At 33.4% G+C, this 13,629-nt stretch overlaps 1 protein-coding gene across 1 annotated transcript in view; it reads right to left on the bottom strand.

Moving 5' to 3' along the window:
• Nucleotides 1–13,629, bottom strand: part of LOC150101923 (uncharacterized) — a 1,001,066-nt gene that overhangs the window by 432,709 nt on the left and 554,728 nt on the right. Inside the window, exons 74-78 of the mRNA XM_090399931.1 lie at nucleotides 12,924–13,013; nucleotides 12,604–12,723; nucleotides 12,025–12,087; nucleotides 5,840–5,956; nucleotides 4,937–5,005 (exon numbers count right to left, since the gene is read on the bottom strand). Of these exons, the coding sequence (XP_090256057.1) occupies nucleotides 4,937–5,005; nucleotides 5,840–5,956; nucleotides 12,025–12,087; nucleotides 12,604–12,723; nucleotides 12,924–13,013 (459 nt within the window). The remainder of the gene's footprint in view (nucleotides 1–4,936; nucleotides 5,006–5,839; nucleotides 5,957–12,024; nucleotides 12,088–12,603; nucleotides 12,724–12,923; nucleotides 13,014–13,629) is intronic.

Raw genomic sequence — 13,629 nt, 5'->3', positions numbered from 1 at the left:
GCCAAAAGGCTGCGGGTTCGAATCCCTCATTGGGCATGGATATTTGTGATTGTCTGTGAAAATACTAGTGGCGGTGGTAGATGGTGTTGGTGTAGATGAGTAGTTGGGTTGATGACAGAAAGTTTTAGAGTTGGTGCCCTCCCTCAATGAGTCTTTGGACTCCCTGGAGGTGTTACATAATAATAATAATAATAATAATAATTTGCATATTAATAATCTTGGGGAAGGATTGAACATTTAATAGTTTGCTGATGATGCTAATTCACATAAGAGCAGATTCCTGGAATTACTGCAGGATTACAAATGGAATACTGCTTTAATAAGGTTTTAATGCACATGATTAATGAGGATTGGTAGACAGCAATTGAAGCTCAAGTTAAAAGTGCTAAAAAAGTACACAATTACCACAATGCTGATTAAAGACATTGATATAGAAGGGAGAAATTACTATGCTGCTTTAAAAAAGCCTGGATGTAACATCCATATGATCTAAGAATATTAGTCATCTGAGCACTGAAAAGATGAGGAAACATTGAAAAGGTGTGTAGAAGTGGTGAACAAGATGGTATCACAGATGTGAAAGTCTGTCCTCTCTTCCTGTTGGAAGTTTATTTTCCACTTCGTTAGACTATAATAAATTTAGTTTAATCCTTTACCCAAGTGTAGGCAAACAAAGTTTGCACCTGAAGTAGTTCAGGACTGAGGCAACTCTTCCTATTTGTCAAGACATCTAGAATACTTTATGTCCTAGCAAAAAGGGGGAGAGAGAGCGAGAGAGAGAGAGAGAGTCCCTGTTACAAAAATTGAAACTTTTCAGCAAGTCATGGAATTGCACTGACATTTCAGTAACAGCAAATGCAAGACCAAAAATAATCAGTCTGTCTTTTCAGTGATATATCGTTATATGGATAACCTCAGAGTAAACAGTTATCACTTGAACATGTTAAAATGAATGCACTATGATTGTAAAACATGTTTTGTGGGATGATGATTTTACTGAAAAGTAAACTGATATCCAGAGCAGATATCCAGAAGAATAAGTATCTTCTGGATATCTGCTCAGGATATTGACTAGTTATTACTAATGCCACAGTCCAATATAAAGATGTGCACAAGTCCACATGGAGAGAATACACAAGAAATAAGAAAAGTCTCATTAACTATGTTATTGTTGATAGTGATATCTTCATGTTGGTTCAGGATATACAGCCACTGAATTAGAAATCTTTATGCAGAAGCATGTAAACATCACTTACATAGCATATATGTAAAATACTTGGTCACATGCCTCACCATGTGTTCTAGGCTATTTAAGAATGCTGCTGGTTAGTAATCATCAATAGTGTTGATCACAATGGGGAAAACAAAGGATCTTTCAAAGTTCGATAAAGGACTTCTTGTGAGTGCCAGTCTGACTGGAGCATGATTTTGAAAATAGCAGAGCTGACTGGTTTCTCAAAAAGTGAGACACAGATGTTTAATCTGTGGAAAAATAACCCACATTACTTGTCTAAGAGGTGTAACTATAGTCTTAACTATCAGGTACGAGATTGCCATCACCTGAGAAGGCTTGTATGGACAAACAGAACTTCCTGTGTGCAGCAATTGACCAAAGCATTTAATGAAGGCTATTCCTGACTCATACCTCACTAAACTATTTGCAAGGAATTGAAGAGGATCAGTACTGGCAGTCACATGACTATACAGAAACCACTAATTTCTGTGAAGTTTCTAATGCAGTGGCTGGTATGTGTGTTTGTACAGAGAATGTGAAAGTATAAGTGATCATCACTGAGTTTTAAGTAGGATAAAAATGAAGATCATATTGAAAAGAGTAAAACGTGTAAGAAAGTTTTTAAAAAAAATTAAAGTTGAGCAGCTTTTAAAGAACTGTAGACACAATTATATAATCATTATTCAAGAAAACGTGACAGTTTGAAAACAAACCAAACCTTGGAGTCTTAGTGTTAAACTTAGAAGAAAACATTGATTGATTCAGCCAGAGAGGTATGTGGTGAAATTGTCTGTAAAGATAGAAGAAATAAGAACACCATTGTGGACACAAGAAGTTAATGAAGTGGTCCTGGAAAAGAAGAAAGTATACTGAACACTCCTAGTAAATGAATCAGCAGATGTCCTAAAAGAATACAGAGAAAAATGTAGAAATACTGTTATATCTAAAAGTAGCTAAAGTAGTAGGAAAGACTTCGGTAAAAATATAGAAGGTAAATATCAAGAAGGTGGCAAAATGTTCTCGGGGATATTGAAAAATCTTAGAAATGGAATGAAAGAGCACCATAAAAGGAATCAAAGAAAAATTGTTATACACAGTTTTGGAAAACTGGGTTTGAGCCAAATAGAGGTTATCAAGATCATATATTGACAGGTGCTTCACCTTCACTTACAGAGTTGAAAGCAAAGTGTTAATCAAAGACTGAGTGGAAGATTTCTGTGAGGAATATTTTCTAATATATAGTCTATGGTCCTTTGTGGACTATGGGATGAAGAAGAAAATTTTATGGATCCTATTATCAAAGAAAGTTGCATTAAACCTGATATTACAATTACAGATTTGCTCTTTGCTTTATGCACATAATGTTGTATTTCTAATCAAGTCTAGTGCAAATCTCCAAGATTCTCTAACTAAATTAAATAACACTTAGAAGAAATTTAATGTGAAAATTAGATAAAAAGATCAAACTATGAAAACAGATAGAAACACAGAAAATTGTAGTTGCATTCTCAATGGAAAACCTATGGAACAAGTAAAAGATTTTGGGTGTTTAGGCACAGTTTTTAGTGAAGATGACAAACTAAATATGGAAACAGACAACTGAATAAGCAAAGCTGGTATGGTTGGGAGCCAGCTGAATAAATTTATAAGGAATAAGATGGGAATTATTATTATTATTATTACAAGAGACTGCGAGGAAGTCAAATTCCAGTCACACACCACCTCTATGAGAGAAAAATCCTTTTTTGACTGCATTCATTCTCAACCTCCGTGGACACTCTCTCATCCTTCAGCTTGAAGAGCCAGTTTCTTTTCATAGTCACACAGCTTTCTGTACAATAGTTGTAATAACTCTTCTGGCTTGCACCTCATGATTTTCATAGCTGATATTATTCTTATGCATATGGTATTCGTTCCATATCCTCTTTTTCTTAAGAATCCCTTGCTTAACCACGCTACTGGCCAGAACGTATATACACGTTCAAGTAAACACGGATGCGAAGTGCATATTAAAATTGTAATACCATTGACATTACATTGAAATATATGATGGATACAAAGTGTATTTGATCCATAATGGCCGGTAAGGTGGTTAATAAGATTGCACATTCATTTCACTCCCATTCTGTTTATCCTTTAAACTCTAGGAACACATTCTGATATGGCATAATGTATTTTTTTTTTAATATTTCCTATCCACTGCCAATATCCTTCCCATCTAGCAACCATGGGAAGATTATTGAATCTAATATTCTCCTCAGCTGGTCATAATTTTGTGCTTTGAAGTTCAGCATATAACCTTTTCTAAATGGAATATCCTTATACTTAGCTACTTCCGATATCAGGACAGCATGATCACTGCCACCGACTGGAGGGTAGAACATGATAAATTTAGTTTAATCCTTTATCCCAGTGAGAGCAAACAAAGTTTGCACCTGAAAATATCTTCAGGACTGAATATAGTGTTGTACTATCTTACCTGGGTAAGTAGTATAACACCAGGCAACTCATAGCAAAGGTGGAGCAAGATACCAACACTCCTATCCCAGTATCTCCCATAATGCAAAACACATCTCCTTGTGGATATGTATACTGTTATGCATTAAGGGATTGGCCACTACCCAGACTAGTTTCGACCTTTATTGAGGTCTCTTCAGTGGGAGCCAGGCCCAGAGTTGGAGATACCAGGCAGAAGCAGTAGCAAGGTCATCTTTACCTATAGGAGTTGCTAAAAGGTTTGCCACGGAGGTAGAACAATCACGTCTATTACTAAGCTTCCATCTGATTTAGACCTAATCAGGTCTAAATTCTTTGACCTAAAGCAATGAAATTTTCTCACTACTCATATGCAGTGAGTATCCAGGGAAGAAGCTGGCAACCCTGTTTAGAAGAGAAGCAGACTGACCACTGAATGATAGTTTGCTGATCAGACCTCTGTGCAAGATCTGGTCAAATGCTCGTGTCAAGAGCAACCCACTCACCTTTGGACACAAGCCATAGAAAGGTTTGCATAGATTCACATGGTGAAGGCTAGATCAGTTGTGAATCAAAAGCAGAAGAACTGATATTAGTGGTTAGGAATTAGCTGGTACCCAGAGGTTAGCTGTTCAAGTAAGAGCAACTGAATAATAATAATTTATTAGTCAACTTTTTTACCCCCCCCCCCCCCCGAAATGGGCTGAATATGTATTTAGTTCATTTTTTTTTCATGCTGTGGGATAAATGTCAGTGTTAACACTAAAGAATAGGTCTTAATTCTGGAGCACAAATTTTTGGTAATATGGAAGACACTACTTAGACCAGATAACTTGTTGGCATTCAAGTTATTAATGACAAATTTCTTTCTCACAAAAAGATAGGGATTAGGGTGAAAAATTCCTTGTCAAGTGGGAAGGCACTTTGCCTTTGTAATTATGACAAGAGATAAAGGAGTGATTGATGCCAGTAAGTCAGCCTTGTCTTTGGGTAATGTTACAACAGTACCATCTGAATGTGAGAATCATTGCACTTAGTCTGTTCTGCGGTTGGTACACACTGCAGAACAGACTAAGTGCAATGATGGAATTTTAGTCTCAAGCCACTTGTGATATTAAGGCTAGCAAGGCTAATATAATTTCTACTTAAGAAATAAGTGTGCATGTGTGTGGTGTGTACATGTAGAGAGAGAGAGAGCATGATTAGAAAAGATATGTAATAACTTACCTCTACAAACTCCATTTTGGCACAATTCGCCAGTTGGACAAAGAAGATCATCTTCACATCTGATAATTCCTATAAAATAATTACTTACAATCATCACTATAAACATTTCAGAAGATTTTAAGCATATTTAATGTCTATTTATGCATTTATTTTATTAAGAAAACCTCTAAATAATGCAGAATATCATTTTGTTAGACTTGTAGAATTTACTGCTTGAATTTATTTAAAAAAATGATCAAATATACTTTAAAGTAATGAAATTTTGAAAATTCACACCAAGACACAAATATATAAATAGACTGCAATATTTTTTAATAACAGTAAACTAATTGCTTTCAAACAAAAAAATACACTTCTATTTACTAAAGTTTCAACCATAAAACTATTATACTAGAAGTTGAAAGTTTATTTTTCACTTGGTTAGAGTATAATAAATTTAGTTTAATCCTTTATCCAAGTGTGAGCAAACAAAGTTTGCGCCTAAAAGTATCTTCAGGACTAGGGTAAGGTGGTACAACACCAGGGCAACTCGTTGCAAAGGTGGAGCAGCCTGGCTCCCACTGAAGAGACCTCAATAAAGGTCGAAACTAGTCTGGGTAGTGGCCCTTCCCTTAATGCATAACATTAGACATATCCGCAAGGAGATGTGTTTTGCATTATAGGAGATACTGAGATAGGAGTGTTGGTAGCTTGCTCCACCTTTGCAACGAGTTGCCCTGGTGTTGTACCACCTTACCCCAGTCCTGAAGATATTTTCAGGCGCAAACTTTGTTTGCTCACACTTGGATAAAGGATTAAACTAAATTTATTATATTATACTAGAAATGTGAGAGTCTCTCTAATTTTTATAATAAGACAATATTTTTCTACTATAGCAAAACAAAGAAAGAAAATAAAATTTACTTCTGCAACCAGCTATAGGATCACCATAGAATCCATCACGACATCGACAAATTGCTCCATGATCTTTAGCTATACACATTGTATTTGTGCCACAATTATGCTGGCCTTGGCAGGCATCTGTAATAGTCATCAATACTATTTTTAAGGTGAAATAGATAAATGCATAAATCTTTATTGAAATTAACTAAGATATCAAAAAATTTCCAAGATTTTATAATTTTACCAGAACTGAAAGATCAGCACAGTTATTAACTTAACAGACAAAAATACTGAACACAAATAAAACTAAACACATAAGGGGGGGGGGAAGAAATTGTGAAGTCTTACTTATTTCTAGATAGTGGGTGATCTTCATTATCTGGTGACATCATCCAGGACATCAACCAAGGATGTTTTTTTGTTGTTGTTGTTTGTTTATTTTTTGATTGTGACTTCCACTCATGAAAGGTTGCAAACCTATATGTTAATTAACAGCAATCCTCATATTAAGGAATCTGCTCTGATATATACACATCATTAGAACTTCAGTTATAATTAGGTCATACACCTCTATTAAAAGTTTTGATTTCAAGTTTGTATTGCTCATTCTTCAATCATATATATACTTGCACTATTGTCCCAGTTTTTATCATATCAAAGATGCCTACTTTTATATATAAAATATATGCCGCCATAATGCATTTGGAAGAACAACAGTACATCACACCCTTCGATTGGAAAAGGCCTAAGCTCGATTCTCATTGTGACGACATGAATCTTTATATGGGGAATTTTTCAATTGAAGGTAAGTTAGACAATCTCATATGGAGGAAGCAGGGCTTTCTCCCACTGGAAACTCAGGTTTTCCATCCTGGATACAGACAAATTAGCCTTCAGAACAAATGCAATTTACAGACAAAAAAAAAAAAAATACTAGTGGTGGTTGTGGGCAGTAGATGGTGTTAGTGTAGATGATGGTAGTGGTGGTGGTTTGGTGGTTGGTGGATTAAGTGGTGAGATGGAGAGTTGTTGAGTGAATGCCCTCCCTTGATGAGTCTTTGGACTCCTTGGAGGTATCACAAAATAATAATAATAATAAAAGCTCTTTCATATCATGTAAGTGATTTTTTTTTATTTTTGATGGCCATTATGTTTCATTGAATAAACAAAGGATATCTTTCTTCTTAGACTGACATACTTCTTTCACTTCCTAGTACAAACACTTCACATCTATACCATCCATAACCTTCAAAATAACTTGGTGTCTTTTTCACTCAAGATATCATAACTCTCTTCATATCTTAAATCTTCCCAACCTTAGAATCTTGTTCTCACATTTGGATTATCACCAAAAATCATCTAAAAATTCTTGATGCTGTCAACAAGAGAAAGACAATTTGGCTAATTGATGAATTAAACAATTTGGCTAATGGTCCCTCCCCTCTCTCACAGATTCACTCCAAAGGTAGCAGCAGAAGCAGACTATCTCCCAGATGCTTCTACCTTATTGTCTTGTCTATAGGTGCTTCCATGGATGATGTTCCATTGAACTGACATCCCTTTTTCACTAAGTTTATAATAGCATGAGCAGCAATACTCAGCATCTATTCAAAAGGAGCATCAATCTGTTGGCCTAGCTGACCAAGTAGATCTCTCCAACAATAGGCTGCTAGTTCAAGTCCCACTGTTGGCACATATGTTTGTGAATGTCTTTAAGTAGAAGATGAATCACTGCCTGTGACCATTACTAAGCTTAATGACTCTGAAAAGTTCCATGTTGCTTCTCTATAATCAGAAATACCATTCTGGCAGGATTTCTGGTTATGTAGAAAATAATAATAAACAAATAAATAAAAATACTTTTCCACACTGTAATCATTTGTTTATAGCATTAATATTAAAAAAAAAAACATCTTCATGAAAATGCCACAGTGCCACAGGATGAGATCTCATCAGTGTACAATGAGAATGGACTAGAAAGATGGCAGAACCCTTGGCTTAGTTTGAGAATCTTTGTACTATTCCAGAAAAATGTAAGTGATTAGTGAACATTGAAATGACATAAATTAGAAATGAATGAAGTGCATCATAAATCAAGTCATGATCTTGTTTTATCAAAACTTTCTAACACTATAACACACCATTAAGTGGAATACCTTTTATAGTGTATCTATTTAAATTTGATGATGACGTGTAAGAAGATAATATTTAATAAGTTTAATAATTTCTTCTTTATTAATCCAGCATTACTCTTATCATGCATCATTACTCTTTATATAATTACTCTTTCCAAACTGTTATATAAAGAGATGCTCAATTAGTGAATAATGTATACTTTGATATGCTTTAATGAAACAAGAAGAATATATATATATATATATATATATATATATATTGTTGTAATTAGGATTTACTCGGGATGTATACATTTATGAAATTAAAATTTAACTGACTAGAACCTTAGAAAGTATAACAAAAACCTTTAATAAATCATGACTAGTTTCATCGGTGCTCAGACTTCTTCGGGTGAGAAAGAAAAAACATAAGACTTATAAAAATAACAAGGTAAAAAACATGGACTTTCCAGCTTAATAAAAAGAAGTAGAATAGTAACAGTCATATTTGAATAGGTGACCGCGTGCTACCGTTGGCATGAGTTGAATGTGTGTGACAGCTAATTTTAGAGCACCAGTACTGGAATACTGTGCTATGGGAATCAGGCAAATTGTAGCTTAGATTGTTGTTCAAGTGTGAAGGGTCCAGAACTATTTCTTTTGATTTGATAATTCATCTTTCAAATTCATCCTTGCATATATACACTACCAATTTATATATATATATACACACACACACACACACACACACACACACACATACATACATATATACACACTCCTCAGTTTCATGTAGATTTGTTTGTTCTAAAAACAAGATAAAGTTTTGTTTTTTGGACCAATCTGATCAAATTAGCCTATAATGTTCGGGGAAAGGAAGGAGCAGATATTTTATTAAACAATGAACCCAAAGATAAGCTTCTTAAATGCTAGGCAATATCAAGTAGAATGATGTGGTCAAATATCAAAATGGGAAATTAGATGATGAGACTTATTTCTAACTATAGTCCTGCATAGAGTTTTACTAAAGAGGTGGAGGAATATTTGAGTCATTAAAAACTGCAGCTGACATGATGAAAAAAAGTTAGTCCTTGTTGGAGATCTAAAGAGTACAGTAGAGTACTAAATGAATGCCAGACAAATAGAAATATGTTAGCAACATTTTTGAGAAGAGGGTAATGCTAATATTAATACTAAGTACCTGTGGATTTCTGTTCAAGATATTGACCAATCATCACTAATACCGTATTCTAACATAAAGATATGCACATATTCACATGGCGAAAAGATACAAGAAATAAGAAAAGTCTTATTGATAATGTTATTGTTGATAGCTATATTTTCATGCTGATTTGGGATGCAAAAATATAGATGAAATTTGAAATAGACAGAAATCACCATTTAGTTTTCAGCAAGATAAAAATAAATACCACATGAAAAAGAATCAAAGTGGAGTAGTATTCAGAGGTGAACTCTAGATTTAAATACACAGATATTGCTGGAGAAAAAAATTAATGAGTTTGAAAACAATAATAAAAAACCTTAGAGACTAGATGACAGAGTCTAAAGAAAACCTTGATAATTCAGCCAGATATGCATGCAGGTGAAGTTGTTTACAAGGATAGAAAAATCAGAATTCCATGGTAGACCGAAGATAAAGCCAGTCTTGGAAAAGAAGAAAGTGTTAGCAAGCAAGTCAGCATTTACTCTCAGAGAATGCAGAGAAAAATGTAAAAAAGCAAAGCAATGCATAAAAGCAGCTAAATAAAAGTCATTGGAAGACTTTGAAAAGAACAGTGACAGAAAATATTCAGCAGGAATGTATATCAGAAATGCATATAAATACTAGGTATTGATATATAATAAAAGGTAAAAATTGTCCAGCTGCCATTCCACATTTCAAAAATCTGAGGTATGGAAAGGTAGCCATAGAGATTGTATTTGACAGAAATGCTCAAATATGGGGATATAAAAATTTTGCAGGTGCTGCACACTGCACTGCGCTGCATAGCATAATTCACTAATACCATATTCTAACATAAAGATATGCACATGACAAGAAGACACAAAAAATAAGAAAAGTCTCAATGATAATGTTATTGTCGATAGTCATATCTTCATGCTGATTCAGGATGCAAAAATATAGATGAGATTTGAAATAGAGATCACCATTTAGTTTTCAGCAGGATAAAAATAAAAACCAGAAGACATGGTTAGGAGAAGGTTTAATTCTTGAGTAGCATTCTCACAGACCTGTCTATTAAAAAAAAAAAAAGGAAATAATACTGAATATGAGAATCACTGAAAAATTTCCCTACTGAGTAATTCAGGTATGATTTATACAAGCATACTTGAGGAGAAGCAAAGAAAAACTGTGGAAGAGAAACTTGTATTCAGGCCATATATAAATCACCAGTATTACAATTATTTGTCTTAAAGTTTTACTTTACTCATTTAAAATATAATAAGGATCTGTATTTTAGTTTCATAGATCTAAAAAAGGCATGACAAGGTACCAAGAGAAAAGCTGTAGTACAAAACATCATACAAATAATAACATATTTAAGTTGTAAGTCAGTAGATAAAATTGACAAAGATACAGAAAGACGATAGCGTGTGCGCGCGCACACACACATGCACACACAATCTCCAGCGTTATACATCACCTACATGGATCGCAATATGAAGAGAAGTAGGTAGAATTAAACACAATATCAAAACTGGAGATGTTTATCTCAATGCTTTACCTTATGCAGATGATGTTATACTTTTAAATAAATCCAGTATAAGTTTTCAAAAATTAAAGTCTGCATATGAAAATCAGCAATAAAAAAAAGGGCAAGTACTATCAAAATAAATAGGAACACTGAAAACATCAGCTGTATGCAGGAGAACAAAAAAAAACGTTTCAATTATTAAGGGACAATTTTTATTGAAAATGGAAAATAAATATGACAATACAGAACAGAGTAAAAATAGCTGGTATCATTAGGAGTCAAATGAAATTTATACGGAATAAGACAAAAATTAGTCAAACTCGAGGAACTAGCTGGGCTCGTTTGCCTGCTAAATGATATAAAAAAAGACTCAGAAGACCCATATCTATGTGAATTAATGTAGTTAGTTTTTCAGAAGACTGAAATAAGATATGATATTGGAGAGTTAACAAACAAACAGACTGATTATGAAGAAAGTTGGTGAAAGGAAGTTATGTATTATTATTTGTTTTGAGCCCCATGGAGTAAGACCCATTGTGGGAGATCAACACCAGCGAACACAAATTCTATAATACCACTCCTTAAAATCATCCACTGTCTGCACATTCACCATCCTCTCAAGCAATGTATTCCATGCTCCTACCACTCTCCATGCAAAAAAACTTGCTTCTTACTCTTTTACTCACCACCACTTCCTTTTGCAACTTCCAGGAATGATCTCTTGTCCTTGTTCCTTTCCCTCGTTCTATCATATGAAAAATCTCCTCGGTGTTAATATGATTATAACCCTTCAACAGCTTAAACGTCTCGATCATATCCCCTTTTGCCTTCTATCCACAAAACTCTGCAGTCCACATGCCCTCAGTCTATCCTCATAATCAACACTGTACAGTCCTGACATCATTTTTTTATCTGTCTCTGCCCTCCCCCCCCTCTCCAAGGTGACCAGATCTGAACACTGAAATTCAGATGTGGTCTGATCAAAGCTTTATACAATGGGACCAGCACACTTTTATCTCTCATGGTCATTGTTTTCCTCAACGTTGCTGCAATTCTCTGAGGTGTCTTCAAAAACTTTACAATATGTTCCCAGAACTTCAAATCTCTATCCCTACCCCACTTGCTTCCTCCACTTCTTCCAGCATAACTCCACCAAGTGAGTATAAAGCATCCCTTCTGTGGATCCAAAATTTTATAATTAGTAATAATGTATTTTAATAATTTAGTAATAATGTAAACTTCATTATATAGTACCTGTAAATCACCTTTGACATTACTTACCAGGAAATTACGAAAATCTAAGATAAGCAATAAAAGCCATAAAAAAAACCTTTATAACTAAGATGCACATTATCAAACTTCTGGTTTTACTTACCAATACATTTGTTGCTTTCACAAATCTCATTGTTACGACAATCATAATTGGTAGTGCATTCAACTATAAATAAAAAATACCATAATTATTATTTCACCATTACATACATTATATTTTCATATAAGCTATATTTATTATTAATACAAAATACTTATATTAAGATTTTTATTATTAATAAATTATTTTTCAAAAGAAAACCATAAAAATTAAAGCTAAGATTAGCTTTCAGTTATTGAATAATTGTTGATTATTTATATTGAAATTAATTAAAGTATGTATATTTAAAAAATTAACCTTAATATACAACAAAGCACAAACACATTTAGTAAAATATTACAGTTAACTAATAATAGTTAACTGTTAAAGTATAGCATATGATAGCATGTGAAGCCTCTATGAACAAGTAACTTAATCTTAAGTTACTTCATGTGCAAATTTTGTTCACTTACACTTGAGTAAAGAATTTATAACATAATTCATATGCTATAAATTTATAACATAGTTTATAATGCAAATTTGAGTAATTTGTAAGCTATGATGTTGCCAACCAAGATGAACTAATAATATTAATGCAAATACCTTTAGTGCATCGATAATGAGGATCACCAGTGTATGTTGGAGGACATAAACAGACTACTTCATGGTTAGCAGCTCGACACTCTGCATTCATTCCACAAGCATGAGGAAGCTCACATGGATCTAAAGAAAAACAATAATTTAAAAAATATTTTCTAAAAACATTTTAAAATTCATAAAAAAATAAAAAACATAAATAAAACATTTTAAAATAAAAAATAAAAGTTTGGGATTCATGTTTAAATCAGTTTTCAGTTATAGCCATTATGTAATTAAATACTGAAATATAAATGATTACATTAGATATATATTGATTTTATTACCTTTACAGTATGGGAATCCACCAACCCTTAAGCATGCTGCAGAGTCAGCGCAATCAGAATTTCCATTATAACATATATTTGGATCATGGCCTGTCGAGATAAAGAGATGATAGATTATTTTGTTAAGCTATCTTAAAAAAAAGTGGCAATTTAAGATCTAAAACAGGAATAAAATTATATTATATATATAAGTTGATCTCCTTATATATATAAGGAGATCAACTTATCAGATTATGATTCATACTGAATATAACAGACAAGGTTATAAAAATATAAAAGTGTGTGTCAAATAAACTATAAAATAAACTTGCCATATATTTTGGTTCAAGAAGCAATCATAATAAGAAAATGTTATTCATTTTCTACAATAAATGAATGCAATAATAGCTTTAGTACAAAAGCTCTACTTTACTTGTTCAAAAGATCTTTCTAACTTCAAAATTCAATATTATTTCCTTTTGGGACCTTGTCAATAACACAACAGCGTCATCAACTACTATTCTAAGTTTTACAATGACAGTGGATCTATAGTATACTATGATTAGCACTTGAACAAACTAAGGTTAGATATTCTGGAAACACTGCTCTAGACATCAAACAAGGAACTTTTGGCAAGTCACTTCAGGCTTAAATAAGCAGGGTGATTGTTCTAACACTAGGCAACAGAATTCCTTTTCTACCTAAGGAAATGCACAAAACATTCATG

Source organism: Typopeltis vanoorti, chromosome 11, assembly GCF_054136105.1.
Source record: "Typopeltis vanoorti isolate ZY-2024b chromosome 11, IOZ_Tvanoo_1.0, whole genome shotgun sequence".
Classification (NCBI taxonomy): Eukaryota; Metazoa; Arthropoda; class Arachnida; order Uropygi; family Thelyphonidae; genus Typopeltis; species Typopeltis vanoorti.
Note: the sequence above shows the minus strand (reverse complement) of the source record. Positions and strands in the feature narration are given on the sequence as shown.